This window comes from Lepidochelys olivacea, assembly GCF_965140295.1.
Source record: "Lepidochelys olivacea isolate rLepOli2 genome assembly, chromosome: 2".
Lineage (NCBI taxonomy): Eukaryota > Metazoa > Chordata > Testudines > Cheloniidae > Lepidochelys > Lepidochelys olivacea.
In genome coordinates this window covers 69,401,936-69,423,314 of record NC_140412.1, presented here as the reverse complement: position 1 = coordinate 69,423,314, position 21,379 = coordinate 69,401,936, and the positions used below count along the sequence as shown (strand labels likewise).

Sequence of the window (21,379 nt, the reverse complement as noted above, 5' to 3'; positions counted from 1 at the left end):
ATCTGCTGGCAATGCTCCTACTCATGCAGCCCAATATGCCGTTAGCCTTCTTGGCAATAAGGGCACACTGCTGACTCATATCCAGTTTCTCATCCACTGTAATCCCCAGGTCCTTTTCTGCAGAAGTACCGCTTAGCTAGTCAGTCCCCAGCCTGTATCAGTGCCAGGGATTATTCCATCCTAAGTGTTACCAGATTTGCCTGTTACTTTGGGGTACACTCATTTATTAGGGTTACTCTTCTGGGGAGGCGTCTGTACTTCTGTCAACATACTGCTTGTGTCACTTGTGTTCTCATACGGAGCTCTACTTCTCCCTGCTGCAAGTTCCCTCTGTGATGGGTTGGATCACAGAAACCCCCTGGGAGCTGCCACCTGAGGTGCCAAGGCTACTTCTGCCCCTGTTTTCCTGCCTAGACAGCTTAGGACTTCAGCACCCTGCCTGGTTTGAGCCAGACCCGCTAGCCTGCTGCAAACCCAGACCCAAGTCTGAACCATGTCCCCTACAAGCTGTAGGCTTAACTGAAAGCAGCTTACAGAAGTGTGCCTGTCTTTAACACTCAGATGCCCAACTCCCAATGGGGTCCAAACCCTAAATAAATCTGTTTTACCCTGTCTAAAGCTTATACAGGGTAAACTCATAAAATTTTCTCTCTCTATAACACTGATAGAGCGATATGCACAGCTGTTTGTTAATACATACTCTGGGTTAATTAATAAGTAAAAAGTGATTTTATTAAATACAGAAAGTAGGATTTAAGTGGTTCCAAGTAGTGACAGACAGGACAAAGTGAATTACCAAGCAAAATAAAATAAAACCCGCAAGTCTATGTCTAATAAAACTGAATACAGACAAAACCTCACCAGTTCCCGTTAGCTTCCTTTTACAGACTAATCTCCTTTTAGTCCAGCAATCACTGACACCCCCTGTAGTTACTGTCGTTTGTCCCAGTTTCTTTCAAGTATCCTTGGGGATGGAGAGGCTATCTCCTTAGCCGGCTGAAGACAAAATGGAGGAGTCTCCCAGGGGTTTAAATAGACTTTCTCTTGTGAGTGGAGACCCCGTCCTCTCTTCTATGCAAAGTCCAGCTACAAAATGGAGTTTTGAAGTCACATGGGAAAGTCACATGTCCCTGCAAGACTGGGTTCCTTACCAGTCAAGCCACATTCCTGGGAAAGCTCAGACGTGGATTGGTGTCTCCAAGTTCTATTGTCTGATAAGTGCTTCTTGATTGGGCACTTAACTTGCACATTCCTTTCTCAAGAAGCTGAGCAAATGCTTCTTACTAAGGCTTTTTAGAAATCCAGCAAATATGCAGCCAATATTCATAACTTCAACTACAAAAATGATACAGGCATACAAATAGGAGGAATAGATTCAGTAGATCATAACCTTTACAGAGATATGTTACATGGCATATGTAGCATAAAACATACTCCAGTTATGTCATATATATACATTCATAAGCATATTTCCCTAGAGCTTTATGGGTGCACTGTCACACCCTCCCAATGGAGCTATCCTGCAGGACCTAGGCTCCCTAGGGCTGGGTTCTTCCAGCCCCAAAATCAGATGAACGAACACACACACACACACACGCAGAGTGCGTCTGAGAGGACCGGGTTAATCCGCACTCCCTTATATGTCCCTGGACTCAGCAGGCTGGGTCGAACAGCACCTCCAAGCTGCCACCCCCATATGCCCTGGGCACCGCACTGGAATAGAGTACACCTGAGCAGGCTGGATTGAGCAGCACTTTCAAGCTGCCATCCTCATATGCTCCAGATTCAGTAAGTCTCTATCCCCACTTTCACGTTACAATTGTTCTGGTAGTAACCCACTTGATGAGCAAACCCCACAGGATTTTTGGGCACTGCAGGGATCTTTAGCTTAGGTATGAGGACCGTTACTGCAGAGTGAATGGGGAAGCCAAAAAACACCCACGAGGGGGGAGAGGGAGAGAGAGAGAGAGAGAGAGAAGCAACCAGCTTAACCATAAAAGTTATTTATTGCCAGATAATAACCATACAACCTTCAGCTTTCGACTAGGCAATCATGAAGGAAAATATTTCTAGGGAAGATTGGAGCCTCCTGAACGACTGCAATGACAATTATGAGAACTTCAGTAAAAGACTGAAACGGTGTGTGAAATCAGCTAAGCGTGAAAGACCAAGAAGAGCTAGCGGAAGAATCTCGGAGAATACAAAGACTTTATTGGAGAAGAGGACAATGAAAAAAATGGCAGCGACAGGCTTGAGTACTCCCTTCTATGCAAGCTCATATGAATGAAGTTGAAGGAAGACTTCAAGAAATTTCTAACCAAAAGCTCCTAAAGGCTGCTGAAGATCGTAAAAGTCTCAAAAAATGCAAATGGGAACTGGCATTGTACAAGTCATCATTATCGGCTTTGAAGAACAGGGACGGAGAATCAGTAGCCGATCGAACAGAGATGGAGGCAATCTGTAGGGATTTCTATATCCAGCTGTTTGCATCCCGTATAGATGTCCCAATGCCATCACTTCAACAAACCGATGAACAAATACTCCCATTTCTCATCAGCGAAGTCAGTAACGCAGTCCATCAAATGAAAGAGGGGAAGGCTGCAGGCAAGGACGGTCTGACAGCAGAAGTGCTTAAGGCGGGAGGTCAGGAACTTTGGAAAGCTCTCACCCAAAGGTTCAGCCACTACCTGGAAATCCAGAAGATACCGTCCAGTTGGAAAGAGTCCAATACCATCTTGCTGCATAAGAAAGGCGATCGAGAAAATCTAAAGAACTATCCCCCGATCTGCCTGCTTTTGCATATCTATAAATTGTTTACTAAAATAATAACAGATCGACTGTCGCGAAACCTGGATGAACAGCAACCAAGAGAGAAGGCCGGCTTTTGAAGGAATTACAGCACGATAGACCACATCTTCACTCTAAACCAGCTACTAGAGCATTCAAGGGAATACAAGTTCCCTTTATGCATTGCCTTCATGGACTACGAGAAGGCGTTCAACAGCATAGAGACGAACGCCGTTCTTGAAGCTCTTTCAGAACAGGGCATCAGCGCGAAATATATCACATTACTAAAAGAAGCGAACTCTGGCTGCAGCACGGACATATCGCTGTTCGATACTCCCCTCCAAATCCCCATCGAGAAAGGTGTGAAACAAGGAGATACAGTTTCACCAAAATTATTCCCAGGCTGTCTTGAATTGGTTTTTTGACAAACAGACTTGAAAGGCAGGATTAATATCAACAGTGAACAGCTAAACCATCTCAGGTTTGCAGATAATATAGTGCTGATAGCCGAAAATACAGCCCAGCTTGAGAGAATGCTTGAAGACCCAAACATGAAAAGTAGTCAAGTTGGATTAAAAATGAACCGGTAGAAAACAAAATACAAGAGATCAGATGTTCTGCCAAGAATCCAAATAACTCTTGGAGGAGAGTAGACCCAATACGTTTATTTGGGCCAGGAAGTCAACATGCACCACGATCAGAAAGGCGAACTGTCGTGCAGAAAAAAAGCTGGATGGTGCGCATTCAATGACATCAAGGACATCCTCCAATGAAAGATCAGTAAAACAACTCGTGCGAATTTTTTTAACTCAACTGTGTTTCCAGCGATGTTATATGGCAGGGAAACATGGTCACTGACAAAGATTGAAGAACATCAACCGTCTGTCACACAGAGGGCGATGGAACATACATTTTTGGGCATTTCGCTCCGTGATCACATCTCCAGCAAAATAATTAGGCAGAAGTCTGGAGTGTGAGACGTTGTTGTTGAAAGCAGGCTCAGCAAAATGCGGTGGGCGGGACATATGGCCCGACTCAGCGACAACAGATGGACTGCAGCTATATCCGAGTGCTATCCGCGAGAACTGGAACAGCCACGCGATCGGCCTCCAAAGAGGTGGGATGATTTCCTAACAAGAAGATATGGACAAGCATGGCGAAGGATGGACAGAGCAAAAGAAGATTGGAAGACGTGTTGTGATCGGCTCAGTCTCAACTGATGAAGGACCGACCGTCTATGCAGTCTACACAATAACCATACAAGGGGAGCCAAACAAACAAAACAGTTATAATATTAAATCTAACTTAAATTTGATTATAAAAGTCAGATTTAGAAAACTATAACTGATCACACAAGTCAGGGTCAGAAGGCTATTCTGAGAGAGATGGGTTCTCACCACTCCATGAAGCTTGAATCGATCGGGGTTCCCAGGTGGTGGTGGTAGCTGAGGGTCCGGAGAGCTGGAGACAGACAGAGCTCCCAGCATGATCAGTCAGGAGAAGATGAAGTCCCAATGGAACTGATGCAGATTTTGGATCCAGGCATCAGAGCACTTGCTTGAGCATGGGTAGGGGTTTTTGTAAGGAAAGAACAATGGTCCGAGGGAGAACACTAGATCTGTTTGTGGGTAAACTGATGGCTCAAGGAAGTATATACCAAAGTTGTTTTGTTCAGGCTAGACAATAGGAATGGGTTATTCCTGGCTATGGGCAGTGTTGCTTCATGGGAGCTCACAATGCAATTAGGCAGCTTCAGTATTCTGGATACCAATAAAGGATTTATTACTAGAATTGGTCTGATAACTACTAAGTCGGGTGTGTGCAGGTGTGGGTTCATTAACATCTGGAGCAGAGCTTCCCCATCATGCAGTGCTTTTCCGCTTTTCTGGTCCCAGAGTTCAGTGCAGTTCTTGCCTGGGGAGCTCTGTTCTCCATTCTGGATGCTAATGGAAATGCCTCCCTGTCCCATCTTTGATGCAAATGAGGCTCGGGGAATTGCCTTAATCCTGCCTCCCTTGTCCAGAGGGGTTTAGGTGAGTCTCCCACTGCCTTTTCATTGCTTTTTGTAAGTCTTTCTTCTGATCGGCTTTGGTTCCAGCAGATGCTGTGGGGGAGGGGAAAGGTCTTTCATGAGTCAGACAGACTGGGTACTGTGCCCTGGTTCCCCAAGAACACAGAGCTGATAGGTAACGTAAATGCAGGACTCTCCATTTGTCCTTCTTGAACCTCATCAGATTTCTTTTGTCCCAATCCTCCAATTTCTCTAGGTCATTCTGTACCCTATCCCTACTCTCCAGCGTTTCTACCTCTCCCCCCAGCTTAGTGTCAGCCGCGAACTTGCTGAGGCTGCAATCCATCTCATCATCCAAATCAGGGATCTGAAACCTTTGGCACGTGACCCATCACGGTAATTCATTGGCAGGCCATGAGATGTTTTGTTTATGTTGACCATCTGCAGGCACAGCCCCCCGCAGCTCCCAGTGGCCGAGGTTCACCGTAAATAAGGGGAAGAGCATCTCTACACACCAACTTGCAAACCTAGGAGGAGGATTTTAAACTAGGTTCAAAGAGGGAAGGTCACAAAAGCCCACAGCTAGGAATAAAACTAGGTGACCTTAACAAAAGACTAAGTTAAGGGAGGAGAAACGGAACGTTACAATAGGGTCAAGGAGCAACAAGAGGGAATACAGTGTGGGAATCTGCGCCACGTCTCAGATGTTTATACACAAATGCAAAGAGTATGGGGAATAAACAGGAAGAACTGGACATATTAGTACATCAGCTAAATTAGGACTCCATTGACATCACAGCAACTTGGTGGGATAAATCTCATGACTGGAATTTTGGTATAGGCAGGGAAAAAAGGGAGTGAGGTATTGCATTATACATCAAGAATATATCTGCTTTTTTTGAGGTCCAGAAGGAGGTGAGAGGCAGACCAGTTGAAAGTCTGTGGGTGAAGTTAAAAGGAGAAAAATAACAGGGGCAATGTCATGATAAGGGTCTACGATAGAACAATAAATCAGGAAGAGAAGGTGGATGAGGCATTTCTAGAACAACAGAAATATCCCGAACACAAGGCCTGGTAATAATGGGGAACTTTAACTACCCGGACATCTGTTGGAAAAGTAATACAGCCAAACACAAAATGCCCAATAAGTTCCTGGATGTATTGGGCACAACTTTTTGTTTCGGAAGGTGGAGGAAGTATCCGGGGGACAGCTATTTTAGACTTGATTCTGACTAACAGGAACTGGCTGTGAATCTGAAGGTGGAAGGCAATTTGGGTGAAAGTGATCATGAAATGATAGATTTCCTGATTCCAAGGAGAGGAGGGAGTAAGAACAACAGAATAAGGACAGTGGACTTCAAAATACTACTATGATACTATGGTGTCCCTAGCCTCTGTTTGCCAGAAGCTGGGAATGAGTGACAGGGAAAGGTTCACTTGATTGATTACCAGTTCTGTTCATTCCCTCTGGGGCATCTGACATTGGTCACTGTTGGAAGACAGGATACTGGGCTAGATGGACCTTTGGTCTGACCCAATAGGGCCATTCTTATGTTTTTAAAATAGACTTTAATAAACAAAGAACTGGTAAGCGAATTTTCTATTTTTGTAGCCTCTCTAATCTCCCTGAACATTTCACAATCACCATCCTAGTCAGGTGGTTGGAAGTATATTCCTACTGCTATATTCTTATTATTCAAGCACGGAATTTCTGTGCATGGAGAGTCTATGGTACAGTTTGAGTCATTTTAGATTTTCACTATATTTGACTCTATGCTTTCTATCACATATAGGGCCATTCCCCCACCAGCAAACCTACTCTGTCATTCCTATATATGTTGTACCCTGGTATTACCAGGTCTCATTATCATCATTCCACCAAATTTCTGTGATGCCTTTCATATCAATATCCTCATTTAATGCCAGGCACTCCAGTTCACTCACCTTAGCATTTAGCCATCTAGCATTTGTAACCAAGCACTTACAACATTTATCAAAATGCAGTTGTTTGCTTTCATGTGATGTAATTGAATGAGACTCTTTCATTTGACAGTTTCTCTTCAGCAGTTATCTGTAGTTTATCAACTTCTATCCTCTCTTCTTTTCTAGGATATAGAAAATCTCCATTAATAGATGAACTTGATGAACTATGTACAGAAATTTGTGCCTAATCCAGCTGCCCAAACCCCCCACATGATAGTATTATTATGCAAAGATGCATAAGGGCCATGAGATGCAAATCTTAATAAATAGTTTGAGAAACCAAAGGAGTTAATTATAGAGGCCCTAGTCCTGAGGTACTATGACAGTAAGCCTGCAACAAAGGTTCCATGGACACCTCCAAAGAGGGTATTGGCGCAGTTCTCTTACCACATTATGCTCAAAACTGGAGACAAATGGTTTATGCATCACGTAGCACTAACAAAAAACTGAGTGTAAGTATGCTCAAGCAGGATTCTTTGGCCTTAGTCCATGGGTGTTAGCTGAAACTGACCATACATTACTTATTACAATTGCCATAAGGCACCTTGCAGACAGCCTCCCAAGAATATAAAGGTTTTTTTTCAGTTACAAATGTACGGTTTGCAAATGAAATCCAAATCTGGGAGAGATTTGATCATTGCAGAGAGACACACACTCTTTAGAGGATTTGATAAAAGTACAGTGGAGCAAAATCCAAAGGTAGATTTTGTAGGCTGATTTCATTAAAAAAAAAATTGGTTTCAGACAAAATGTGGGCCCTGATTGCCAGAGCTAGATGAGACCCTGCAGAAAGTGAGTAAATTTATTAGTACAGGGTGGATAGGATAGCAAGTTCCCAGCCCCTATCATCATTTTAGGGGGTAGCTCTCAGTCCTAGATGCAATTTTGTTTACAGAAACCAGGTGGATCCCTAAGGTGTTTCAGAGAAATATGCAAATATGTTTAAAGGATACATGATGGTCATTTGGGGATTGAAAAATCTAAGAGAAAGGCCAGCGACATTTTATACTGGCCTCAAATGAACAGCAACATTGAGGAAGCTGTCAAGGTGCGTCACATATGCCAAAATACAGACCAAGTCAAGAAAAGAAGAGCCCATGTTAGTGGCACAAGAAAACAAAATAGCCTCCCTGGAGCAAAGTAGACGTAGATTTGTTTATGTTGACTGGAACACACTATGTACTCGGTCTCGCCTATTATTCTTACTTTCCTGAGATAGTTTTTACTAGAAGATACTAGTTAAATAGGTGATGGTGCATGTCAAAACTATTTTTGCTTGACATAGTAATGTCTGACAATGAGCCACAGTTAAGTGGGTATGAGTTTGCAGTGAAGCAGTTTGCAGTGAAGTTTGGGTTTAGACATTTAACTGCTAGTCCCCATTACCCTCAGTCCAACTTGTTGGTGGGAAAACGGTGTTAAAATAATAAAGCACCTGCTGCAAAAGGTGGTCGGATCAGACTTAGCACTGTTAAATTACAGGACAGCAGCAATGAAACATAGTTTGTCACCTGCAGACATACTATTTAACAGAAAACAGAACAAAATATCTGTAATGGCAAAAGCTGATGTCTGGGGATTTGCAGAGACATAAAGAGACAGAAACAGCTAACAAAAAAAATCCATGTGATTTGACGTCTTCAGGGCAGCCACTTCATGAAATTGATGCAGTGCACATTTATGATGGAAATCAAGGGGCACAAACAGCAGTGGTGTCATATGAGGTTGCCTCACAGCAGTGCTTAAATTTTTAATGAATGAGGTGTTGGGACTCAAGCAATTATTTTTACTTTCATAACTGACGTGGCAAGCCCAGAAGTGCTGGGGCTATGTACTGCCAAGCCTAGAGGTGCCAGGGAACAAATTAAGCACTGTCTCATGGTCTTATGAGGTTTTTCATAGATTCCAATGCCAGATGGCAACACTGATCATCTAGTCAGACATCTCGTATAAACACAGGCCATAGAGCTTCCCAAAAATAATTCCTAGAGCAGATCTAGATGTTGTCACCTCAGATAGACACATGCTGAGGAGAAATAGGTAATACCTTCACCAACTTCCAGAAGGAAGAGATGTAAGGGCCACTGAGTATGCCTTTTTCCGTCAAAAGGTCTGAGTTAGGCAATAACCACAACAGGTCACCAAACAACAATTGCATTTGGCAAAATCCACAATGGGCTCTATTTCCAGAATTTAAAAGTGAAGCCTGCTTTAGGCTGTAAGCTGTAGCAGATTCTCACCTTAAATGGGATCTTCAAAAATCCAGTTTTATACTTAGTAATTTTCTTTTGGCTGACTATCCTCTAGGCCATGACATGTAACCTGCACATAAGGGTGGAGCCAGTGTCAGACCAGGAAAGGCACCAAAGAAACAACACTGGTTTCAAAGAGACAACATAAGATGGTACAAAATTAAATTTCTTTTGCATGAGAGCAAAGCAACATCTGCAGCACATACCTTTGGACATACCTGTTTTCATTGCTGTAAATAGATCAATCAAATGTTTCCTGTTTCCACTCTACCTGGTTTCTGAAAATTAGGCAGGTGGGAAATGAAAGGCATTTGTTTTATTTAGACAGAGACAATCTTAAATCTTTGTTCTTTTGCAATTCAGGAGACTTGAAGAGTCTATAAGATAATCGGTAGGGCAGATACAGAAATTGCTTAGGAAAATTTATAGTTTAATTGGAATCAATTTCACAATGTTATTAATGATAATAAAAATAATTAGCACAAAAGATAAAACTCCATAGCCTCAAATCTATAAACAGGGTGAATTATTACTACCATCTGTGTGTGGTGGGAGTAGATAAGAAACTGACAGATTGGTTCAGGACAAATGTAGGAGTGAGACAAGAATGCAACATATCACCAGATTTGTTCAAGTTGGTACTGGAAGCAGTAATGGCCATAGCACTGAGAGATTGAATAAGAGGACTTATGATATGTGAAAGGACACCTTGGATTTGCAGACAATATTGTCCTCAAATGCATTGACCAAGAAGAATTTGCAGAGAATAACTAACAAGATAGATTGGGAAAGCAGAAAATTCAGATTGAAGATCAGCACAAAGACCACAAAAATTATGGTGACTGGAAGGCAAGAGGAAGAGGTCAAGATCAAACTTGGAGTCAGAGAACTAGAGTAAGTGGAAAAATGTGTGTTCTTTAGAGGAGTAATATTGAAGAATGGAAATTCTGAAGATGACATAAAAAGAAGAATCACCTTAACTGCTATTACATTTGGAAAACTCTAAGATCTTGAAGGCTACAGACCTCTAGATACAAATGAAAATCAGCACATAAAAGACAATTGTTGTGTTGCTACTGTTGTACACGTCAGAATGTCGGAGTATGAGGAAAGCCATCGAACAAAAGACATTGACTGCAGAATTGAACTGACTGAGGGGAATACGGAAAGTTTCAAGACTGTAAAAAATATTAAGAAATGAAGTGACAAGAAAACTGCTAGGGCAAGAAACAATGCTGTTACAGAAGATCTAAGAAAAATGACAGATGGTTTGGACATGTGTCAAGAATGGACCCAGAAAGGATAGCATGTATGGCGATAAATATCAGATTGCAAGGAACTAGAAACAGAGGAAGACTGATGATGCATTGGATAGATATACTGAAGCATGACCTAGAACAAAAAGGTTTAAAGATGAACAAAGCCATGAATTTGTTACAAGACAGAATAGTGGAGACTTCATTCAGTCCTATTGTCACTGCTAAGATGATGGATGGTGTTGGGGGCTTATTCTTTCACCCACTCACTTCCCTGGTCCTTCTCGCATGAACAGAGAGCAACAATACCCAAAGTTCAAAGGTGCAAACAATTCAATGTTTATTGGGGTGAACTTCCAGCAAGAATGATTCCAGTTTCCTTCCTCAGTATCCCGCTTCCCAGCTCTGACACCACAGAGCCTTACCTGTGTCCCTGTTCCCATTCCTGACCTTAGCAGGACATGATTCCAATTTCCCCACCCCTATTCCCTGTTCTCATTCTCCCCCCCCCCCTTCCCAAACACTTCCTGATTGACTGCAGACTATATAGTAAAACTTGAGTTCTGCTTAGCTATACCTTAACCAATAATTTTACTGAAATTTAACTAACCAATCCTAACATATTGTAACATAATTATTTAACCAATTATATCTCACCACCTTAATTAGTTTACACCCAGGAAAATTAATTATACAGCAGACAGAAACAATCACAGAACCAGAGACCATGCAAATAAACAATGGCAAAGTGGGAACTATAATGACAAAACAATACAGAAGTGAGGATTTCACAACTACATCTATAAAGACATAAGGGTTTCCCAGCTGTGTCTATTGATAAGTGAGTTCTTACTGAACAGAAAACTATCAAACTAAACTTCCTTTTACATCCTCTAGGGTCTACCCGTTCTCTGGAGGTGATAGATCAGATCACCTTTCTAACAGCCCCAGACTGCCTTATTTCAATGTGACTAGTTTGGAATGTGAGGATGTGACCATTCGCTTCCCAGCTTATGGCTGCCTCTGCTGCTTAGCCAGAGATCTTAGCTTAAGAACAGAGCCTCAGACTGTCACAGTAAGAGAAGGCTTTTACAGCGGCAGACAGTGATTTTGATTCTTTCTTTTATACTTCTATAACTAGCTAAGTGATAAGAATACACCTAAATTCTTAAGAGTATAGGCCTTTACAGACAGGCCTGAATATGTATATCCTAACAGACAGGAATCAAAGACGACGACTGGTATTGCATTTGCATCTAAAGGGAGTCCCATTGTGCTAGGTGCTCTACTTCTATTAACTAGACCCACATAGAAGAAATAGAACCACATATACAAATCAGTGTATATTTGGTCTTGCAGACATTAACTCACCAGCAAAGTAGGTCATCTTTGTCCTTCTCTTGGAAGTCACCACTCTGCCCTGTTTTCTGGTCCAGCCTTGTGGTCTTAACATCCCATCATAGGCCATTGGGCCTATTTACCACTAATAATCAAAGATCAATTAATTGCCAAAATCATGTTATCTCATCATACCATCTCCTCCATAAACTTATCGAGCTTAATCTTGAAGCCAGATAGGTCTTTTGCCCCCAATGCTTCCCTTGGAAGACTGTTCCAGAACTTCACTCCTCTGATAGTTAGAAACCTTCGTCTAATTTCAAGTCTAAACTTCCCGGTGGCCAGTTTATACCCATTTGTTCTTGTGTCCATATTGGTACTGAGTCTGTGGAATAATTATAACCCTTTGGATCAATAAATGTGATATGTATTTGTGTGGTCTTGGCTCACTGAGGGGGGGTTGGGATTTCCTGTAGAATCTGGAATGACCGGAGGGGTAATTAATGCAGATACCCAGCCTTTTAAGCCTTACTCCCTGGGGAAGGGGGCAATGGCTGCCTGTTTTCAGGAGGCTGGGAGACAAAGGCTTTGGGATATAAAGACTGAGCTTAAAGAGATTCAGGGCCTTCTTTTTGATTCAGTAAACAGACATGACCTTTTTTCTAAGGGAGGACCGAAGCCTGATGAAGGTTTGGAAAGACTGGAACCTGCTAGAGTCTCCACAGGACTGACTGGGAGCTACTGATAAAGCGTTTAGATCCTGTTTGTTTTCTCTGTATGCTTTTATCCTTAAACAAATGACCTCTTCTGAAAGAGCTGTTTGGGTCACTTGTAAACACCCTGGTCATAGCCCATGGAGAGAAAGCATAGAGCAGGGGTGAGACATTAGTCAAAAATGTTTGGGGAGAATCACAGTGAGTGCAAGGAGACTGCACCTAAAACTCCTGTCTTGAGGGAAAGGGACATGGGTCCCTGCCCAGAGTGAGGGGCCTGCTACAGGCCCAAGACCTGAACAGGCATTTCTTGAGCAGAGGGGAAGGAGGATTAAAGGTGCAGTGCCCTGATATACCCTGCAGTGGTATCTCAGCAGAATCAAGCCCTCTCTCTCTGCAAATGCTATAAAATGAAGCCTCATCTTATCATTAAAGCATTGGATTAGAAGTCTGTAAAACTGGACTGAATACATGGCTCTGCCATAGGTATCTCATGTGTCCTTGGGTAAGTCACTTAAAATCTCTGAGCCTCATCTGTAAAATCAGAATACTATCTTTCTCTCTCTGAGTTGTCTGTTTAGATTGTAAGATTAGCAGGACAGGGACTGTTTCTTATATTTATGCAGAGCACGTAGCGCAGAAGGCCAAAACTGAGATCAGGGCCTCTTTTTCTTGTATATGGGATGGCGTTGCAGAACACATCATTCCTGCACCAGAAAGGCATGACAGATTCTGCATTAGAAGTACATCTAGCAGAAAATTCATATTGCTGGGTTGCAGTTGCCAAGTACACATCTGGCACACTTCCCAGAGTAGAAAGATCTCCAAGGGGAAGGTTCTCTGCTTGATGATAGGGAGAATGCATATTGCAGTGATGGTGAGGAGTAGGTGTCATAGAATACCAGGGTTGTCCTCTAGGAGCAGCACTGATGTATAAGGTGCTTTCAGTACTGGAATCTGAATCAGTGCCAATGGATGTGGGAATACCAATGCTGGACCTGGTTCTCCTTGAATCTCATCTCCCAAAGCTGCTGTTTTGCAGCCTGCTCTCTCTCTCTCTCCATCCCTGGGTGGGTATGAAGCTTGCAGGACTTCTCTTTGTCAGGCAGGAGGGAGGTTACTAGGGGAGCTCCTCAGGCATCACTCTTGGGACCAATTTTATCTAACACTTTTATTACGGACCTTGGTTTCTGCCTCAGTGCTCGGAGTGGACCCTTTCGGTGTCTGACTTCATCACCTGAGCTGTTGGTGCTGGCTTTGGTGTCGAAGCGGAGTTCAGCTTTTGTGCTGTTACCGCTGTTAGTGCCAATGTCAAGTCTTTCCTTGGTGCCATCTTCTCCACTGTAATCTTAGGCATTGCCTGTCTGCTCCATGGGGCACTAGATGATTCTGGCTTGACTATTAGTAGGATTCTGGACCTAATTTCTTCTGGTTCTGATGAGAGCTTCATGGACTGTTCCAGAAGGTGGAATTTCAGCCTCATATCTCAGGACTTCTATGTCGTCGTGGAGAAGGATAAGCATACACAACATCTGCTTGGAGTGTACGATTCCCCCAGGCAGAAGAAATACCTACTGTGCCCATCTTTCAGGAGGATTAGTCCATTACAGGAAGGACTGGGCTTGAAGGCCGCAGGTTTCAAATTGGCCATTTGATAAACCCTGTTTAGGAGGGATTCTGTATGGGGGAGGTTGTAAAGGGGAGTCTGACCAACAAAGTTCAGTCTAGATGGTTGCTGAACAGACAGAGATGGGAAGGGGTTTTGCAGATTTGCAGAAGATTTTGAATTTCAGCCTGAGCTAAGAACTAGCAGGTTGGACACTCCCCAGATTGTCTCGCTCCCATGGGTACTAAGAGGGAATCGAGAGATGGCCAGGTCCCCCTTTATGCTCTTGTGTGACAGCATGAGGTAGCACAGGATGTATGTGCGGACACAACAGACACTGCTAATCAAAAAAATCCAGTCTTGTATGGATGAGGTGCATGTGCACCTAAAGTGGATTCCACACTGACACACATTCAAAGAACTGTATTTGTTGCAGCAATTGAAAAGAAAATCCCAACCCCTACTTAAGTATGGTTTGTTCTATACTCCTCTGCGAGGAGCTGTCCGTCCTCACCTACTTCATCACTTGTGTACTTTTCGTCTTTCAAGCTAACTGCTTACGACAAGTTTATAGAGGTTAGCAATAATCAACTGTGTAAAATTTATCATTGCAATGGGAAAAACTCCACTTTAGCCCTAGCAAATCTTTCACAGGGTATAGTGGTATAAACTGCCACCTTGGCATACTGTACAGCAAACCCAACACAAAATCTATTGCATAATTCATTATTTAAACAGGATCTACATTGGTAGCATGATGAACTGCTCCAGCTTCCATCTTCTGTCAAAATATAAATGATTTCAGTTTAGAGATTCAATATTAAAATTACAGTAACCTTGGTGTCACTAAATCTGCTATTGGATGAGTATTAACTGCCAGTAAAAAGCAGCCAATAAACTGGCCAGTGAAAGGTTTTGGATTTTCAGGGGAAAGAGTGCTAATTTCATTTTAGTGTGACAGTACTACATTTCTACCTGTATGAAAATTCCTGTCTTTTTTATAAATTGAAATTACAGTTGAAATAAAGAGGGGGAAAAAAACCACTATCTTCTGTTCAGCAGATTATGCAATTAATATTTGTAGTTATTAGCCATCCAGCCTGAAGGCAACTAAAGCATTCTTTTAATAACTTGCTCCTGACACACAATAGCTACTTATCACTAGTCACCCCTGGCAATACCTACTGCACAGTCCCAGAAGAATTAGCAATGTTTTTCCCATCCATTCTTTCAATCTTCTCTTATTCCTTTAATTTAGTAATTTCTTTTTTCCTCCCCCACAACTGGGCACTTTCTACTCTGCTGCTCAGATCCACTGGTAGTTTCAGAGGGCCAGGTTACACATACTCTCACACTTAATCCATATACAGTGAGCATAAAGTAATTTCAAGAGTTTACTCCAGCTGTAATTTCAGTTTTATTTGTCTGTAGGGTATGTTTATACAGTACATATCACAAATAGAGAATTAAATATGAAAAGCCTAAATAAACAAAAAGTTTATGTAATATCTAAAAAGTACTGATACTGCATTTGATTTGACACTCAGGTTTGAATACTTCTTAAATTAAAGGGACAAAGGCAGGTCAAATTTGGCCCCATGTGAAGTAAAAGCAAGTTTTTCAAAATCTAAGATCAAGATAATAGGTCTCTCTCTCTCTCCCCCTCTCTCATTTAATTCCCATGAAAAAAAATTATTAAGTGTTCCCCGATACTGTGTGCAATCCCAACAGTGCAACACTGCCCTAGTGCATTCTGAAAGGTAACTACGAATTAGCTAGTCTGTGTTCATTGTCCACCTTGAGAAAAATGCAAAAATAAAATATCTAACTTACACAAAGATAAGTTTTAGTAAAAATTCTCAGCTTTAATGGTCTAATGCATTAAACAGAACAAGACATTAAATTTATTCTTAGATCATGATAGTGTCCCCTTAAGTTTTCAAGGAGATCACAAATCAACAGACTTTGGAAAGGGCATTTGTTTTCACATGACATGATTTTTTTCAAGCTTAAACATTTTAACTAAACATGTTAAATCAAACAGAACACTACAGCGTACACAGAGATGAATTGTTTATGCAGATCTTATAATGTACAGATGATGTTTGTTTCCCCCATACAATGACACTACACTTAATATAAAACCCTGATACTGCAAACATATGCACACAAGTCCCATTTAAATCAATGTGACTAAGTTGTGTGTAAAGTAAGGCATGTGCATATAAGTGTTTGCAGGAATTAACCAAACTGTTACAGTTAAGTGAAAGGGATTTGCTCTTCACCTCTTTAAAAGTGTTTTGTTTTTAAAAAGGCCTACCAGGAGATGATGGCCTCCTACAACTAAACAACACTTCCAGACATTGATCTTACAGTCACTTACAGTTTGAGTACTTATCTACAGGAAATATTTAAGGTATTTTGCTATTCAGACAATTCATGCATTAGTCAGTGATTCAGTTCAGATAAAAATTCAGTTTATTGTCAATGAACAAAACTAGCCCAATCCAGCAATTCCTTCTTCAGGCAAATCCCCTCACTCATTTCAATGAGGGTATTAGCTGAGTTGCATAATTGGGGGTGAGTCAATTTGTAATTCTGATGTGTAAAAAAAAAAAATGTATATAGTTTTCTACAAAAATAGTTTAGTGAGATATATATATACAAAAATTATAAAGGCTGTTTATACTGTTGAATATGGAGAAACTCTGAAAACAGAACATTACAAGTTGCATTCTATTTTGTAATATAATTAAAAATTTTGACTGTTGCAGTTTTGAATATTACTCAATCCTTCTTTCTAAAAGATTAGGCATTCAGTTCACTGTGCCAAAACAAGATCTGGTTTTCTGTTCACAGATTTATAGGCCTACAGTCTTTAGTCAGGGACAAAAAAAGCCATGTGGTTTTACCCTGAAAAATTACTTCATAAAAAATATCATTATGGGATTCTATATGTATTGTGTCTTACTGGTTTCTGTAAGAAGTTTGCTCAGTTTCTTGGGGGTTCTTTCTTTCTCTCTCTCTTCTAATAAAGCTCCAGCCCCACAAACTCTTTCTGGGTAAATAAAGCTGGATACCTTCCAGCTGAAGCATTACCACCAGGACTACAGGTTCTGCATGTAAAGAAAGCTAAGTGACTAGTTACACCTGTCTATGGCTTTGAATGTAGCCAGGATGGGCAAGGAATGGAGTCCCTAGCCTCTGTTTGTCAGAGGATGGAGATGGATGGCAGGAGAGAGATCACTAGATCATTACCTGTTAGGTTCACTCCCTCTGGGGCATCTGGTATTGGCCACTGTTGGTAGACAGGATCCTGGGCTGGATGGACCTTTGGTCTGACCCAGTATAGCCATTCTTATGTAATTTAAGTTTGTACAGGTGTAGCCAAGGACATAATCTAAAGAAAATGGGTTTTCATAAGTGTAGTTCAGGGCTTTATTTGGCTGGAAGAACCTCTATTACTGGTAATGGTATTTAGATAGAAAGAATCTAGCTTGCATGTCAGAATCCGCCATGAATTTGCAGGCTTTGCAGTTAGACAAAACATTTTTTTTACCTGCAAATTTGAGATGGAAATTATCAAAAGACTATGAATATGGAAGCCTCCAACGTCATTTTTACGAAGTTATTTTTCAGTATAGGATTGCACTTGAAAGCTAATTACTTTAGTGAAATTTTTACGTGAGTAAGATTACAAGTTTGGGCTCAAGTTTGATATTGATCACTGGGGGAAGAAAAAAAAATCATTGCTCACAGCTCTTGTTAAACTATACCGAAAACATATGCATTAAAAAAGAAATATCATTAAGACAATGCATTTAATAATTAATTTTGAGGATAATAATATGTTACAAACAGTTCTGAAAATATTACAAGTAAATGTGTAGTTTGTTATACACCATACACTAGTCTTCTTTCTGCTGTGTCTCAAATCGTTCCATTAAAGCCCTAAATACGTTTCCTGGTATTTTCTGATGTCTGTCTATTAAAGACTGGATTGCAGCCTTTGCCTGTTAAGAGAAAAAGAAATTGCAAGGAAATTAACTGTTCTTTTTATATTACACTAGTTGGAATACAGTAATTCATAGAATAAATTTTCATCCTACTAAAGATTCCAGAATCCAGGGCGCAATACCTACTTTTAAATTAAAACCAGGGGAAACGTGCGTGGGATCTTTTACAAAGAAACCACTTACAATTTATTCCTTTACAGATGCCAATGATCCTTGATGTATCTACCTTTGATAAGTAAATATACGAAGTATAAATGGCAAAGCACCAGTGAAAAGTACATGCTCACTCACCTAAGTGTCTAAACATGTAAAGTTTCCATAAAAATATAAAGAAATTAAGCTAATGATGTCTCATAGCTATCATAATGGGAAAGTACACCTATAGTACATTGTTTATCTGAAGATTTCAGGCGATATCCGAACCCTTTTGATTAACTGGTCAAGTTGTCATGGGAGACAGTCCAACAGGTTTTGAAGGCTCCATTTAGGATTGGAGGAAATATGGGCAGGCACTAAGTAAAAAAAATCAAAGTCTGACGTACAACTCCCTTAAATGACAAATAGCAAGCCTCCCTTTCCAAATCCCACTAGCTTTTCAGCTTTACAGGACTAGTGCTTTAGGCAAACCATAGGGGGAAAAAATATCTGAGCTTTAGTTAGATGGGATTCAAGTAACACAGTCAAACATTTATCAGCTATGTCATCTTTCAATAAATATGTTCAAGGAGAGCAAACCAGCTAATAAGACCAACCAATTTGATACTGACACAGTCAAAAACTTTCATGAGATAGTGAATGATCTCCTTTCAGAATGCTTATTTTATAAGTACATATTTGAAGAACTTCTGATTATTGACCTAAAATCGCCATTGCCTGCACCATTCATACCTGCCAGTCCACCAAAGATCTGAGGGCCTCCTGTACTCTGCACTCACAAAAGCTAGTCATAATTATGTGAACATAAAACAGTAATAGACTATAAAACAGAAAAAGATGACTGAACTAGTCATCTATGAACATACTAAATTTGAAGAGCTTGTGCATGTTGTGTGGTTGTAGGTCAGACACTTAAGATGACAAAGAACTAGAATGTGTAGCTGGAGGCGAAGAGATCACTTCGCTTTAATGTGATTTTACTTCCTGTTAACATCCATAATTCTCAGTAGCAGATCTGGTGCGTTTAACGTTTTTTAGCAGCTTTCTTTTACATAAGTCAAGAAATAGAGGGACCTCTCCTTTGGGACAAATGTAATGACGTTCATGAACAGGTAACTACAGCTATTTTCATCAGACTAGAATTCACACTGGAACTTAAGAAAAGCTGTCATTCTGATCCAAATAAACACCACACACTGTTTCAAGGGGCCTAGAACCTATTTCTGTGCCAGAACTTCCTTACATCCATTTCATATATTATAGCTATCAGCATAGGACAGAAGCGGTATCAAGAATCAAACAATGAAGAAATCTATCATGAATTCTGACAACATAAGACAGGGATGTAACAACTATAGATGTGTGTTAGAGGGCCTTGCTGCACTATGTAACACTTAATTAGCATACTCTACGATAAAAATCACTAACTTGAAAACAAGTACTTCCAGTACCTATATATACAGTAAAAGCTGTTTTATCCAGCACTTCACCAACCAGAAAGCTCTATAAACCAGAATTTCTGATCTTCATTGAAAGTCCAGTTTATACTCCAGTTGGCACAGGGCCAGCAGTCTCTTGGGGCATGGGAAGGATGTGAAGCGCAGGCTCTGGAAGGGAGTTTGGGTGTGGGAGGGGGCTCAAGGCACAGGGTTGGGGCACAGGAGGAGGCTCAGGGTGCTGGATCAAGGGGGTGCCCACCTAGGCAGAGGCGCGGCAGGTGGCTCTGCGCGCTGGCTCCGCAGCTCCCATTGGCTGAAAACTGCAGCCAATGGGAACTGCAGGGGACGCGCCTGTGGCGGAGGCAGCACACAGAGCCACCTGCCGTGACTCCACCTAGGAGCAGCTGGGACAGGTCGTCGCTTGCAGGGAGCCACCCGAACTGAGCGCCCCCAGGATCCAGCACCCCACACTCCCTCCCACCCCACCACACCCAAATTCCCTCCCAGAGCCCACGCCCCGCACCCCCACCCTCTCCCCAATACACCACCCAAACTCCCTCCCTCTTAGTTAACCGGCATTTTTCATTTACCCAACCCCCCCAACATGTTGGATAAAACAGCTTTTATTGTAATAAGCTTCCAGGATTGTCACTCTCTCCTTATGTCGCTCTGAAGCCTAGAGTTTCTGCTGAGTCAGTGTGAAGGGATAGAAACAGCTACAAGCATGGTGGATGGATCTCTTTGTTTAGAATATCACCAGTTTCAATCCTCACTGGGATTTGTGGTCCGTTACTGTCCAATTTTTAAGTTCTCAGCCATTTTGAATTTATGAATTACACCCATGTGATAGCCTTGCCAAGAATCCTCTGCTGCTGTGATATCACCACCCTTACTCTATAGGTAATTTGCATACAATAATTTCATAGGCTGTCTGAGGGATACTGCATAGATGGTGGATCTCTTGGCCCAACAACCACAGTTCACTAGGTCCAATCATCACTGTGATTCACAATCTCTTACTGTCAAATTTGTGAGTTCTCATCTATTTTTTATTTATTTATTTTTTTAAACACTCATGGCTTCATGACAGCAAGGACTTTCAGCTACTAGTATTTTAAATCTTAACGGTTTCAATATTGCAAGTAGAAAATAAACCCCAAACCTTACCTTTCCAGACAGTTCTGCAGCATTTATATTTGGATCATATGGAATAGGATCTCCAATGTATGTACGAAATTTGACTGGAAAATCTCCATATAGAGGAACGAGTGGCAATCGAAGACGTTCATATATCAACCTAAATAATCCTGTTTTTTAGTTTAAAAAAAATATTAATTTGCATTTTGGGAGGCAGTAGATAAATTAACTTGTAAAGTACAAGACAGTTACCTTTTCCATAACTGGTGTTCTTCGAGATGTGTTGCTCATGTCTATTCCACAATAGGTGTGTGTGCTTGCCAAATGCACCGGTGCCGGAAGTTTTCCCCCTAGCAGTAGCCGTAGGGGGGAGCACCCCCCGCAACCCCTGGCACAGTATAAGGGGGGCTGCGCTCCCCACACCCTCAGTTCCTTCTTGCCAGACCACTCTGACAGAAGGGAAGGAGGGTGGGATGTGGAATAGACATGAGCAACACATCTCAAAGAACTCCAGTTACGAAAAAGATAACTGTCTTTTCTTCTTTGAGTGATTGCTCATGTGTATTCCACAATAGGCGATTCCAAGCTATATCTGTTGGAGACGGGTAGGAGTTCACAAGTTCTCAGGACAGAGTACCACCCTGCCGAACCCGGCATCATCCCTGGCCTGGGAGACGATCACATA

General features: G+C 41.5%; 1 protein-coding gene across 4 annotated transcripts in view; it reads right to left on the bottom strand.

The window, feature by feature from the left end:
- Nucleotides 1-16,401: 16,401 nt before the first annotated feature.
- The window catches only part of LOC311516062 (DGAT1/2-independent enzyme synthesizing storage lipids-like), a 41,709-nt gene continuing 36,731 nt past the window's right edge, over nucleotides 16,402-21,379 (bottom strand). For 3 of the 4 annotated variants that reach the window (XM_084619693.1, XM_084619692.1, XM_084619695.1), the window contains 2 exons: nucleotides 20,725-20,864; nucleotides 16,402-17,959 (listed from right to left, as the gene is read on the bottom strand). In XM_084619693.1, the coding sequence (XP_084475819.1) occupies nucleotides 17,855-17,959; nucleotides 20,725-20,864 (245 nt within the window). In that variant the 3' untranslated portion in view covers nucleotides 16,402-17,854. Of the gene's footprint in view, nucleotides 17,960-20,724; nucleotides 20,865-21,379 lie in introns of those variants that run through there. The other variant, XM_084619694.1, reaches the window with a different exon arrangement.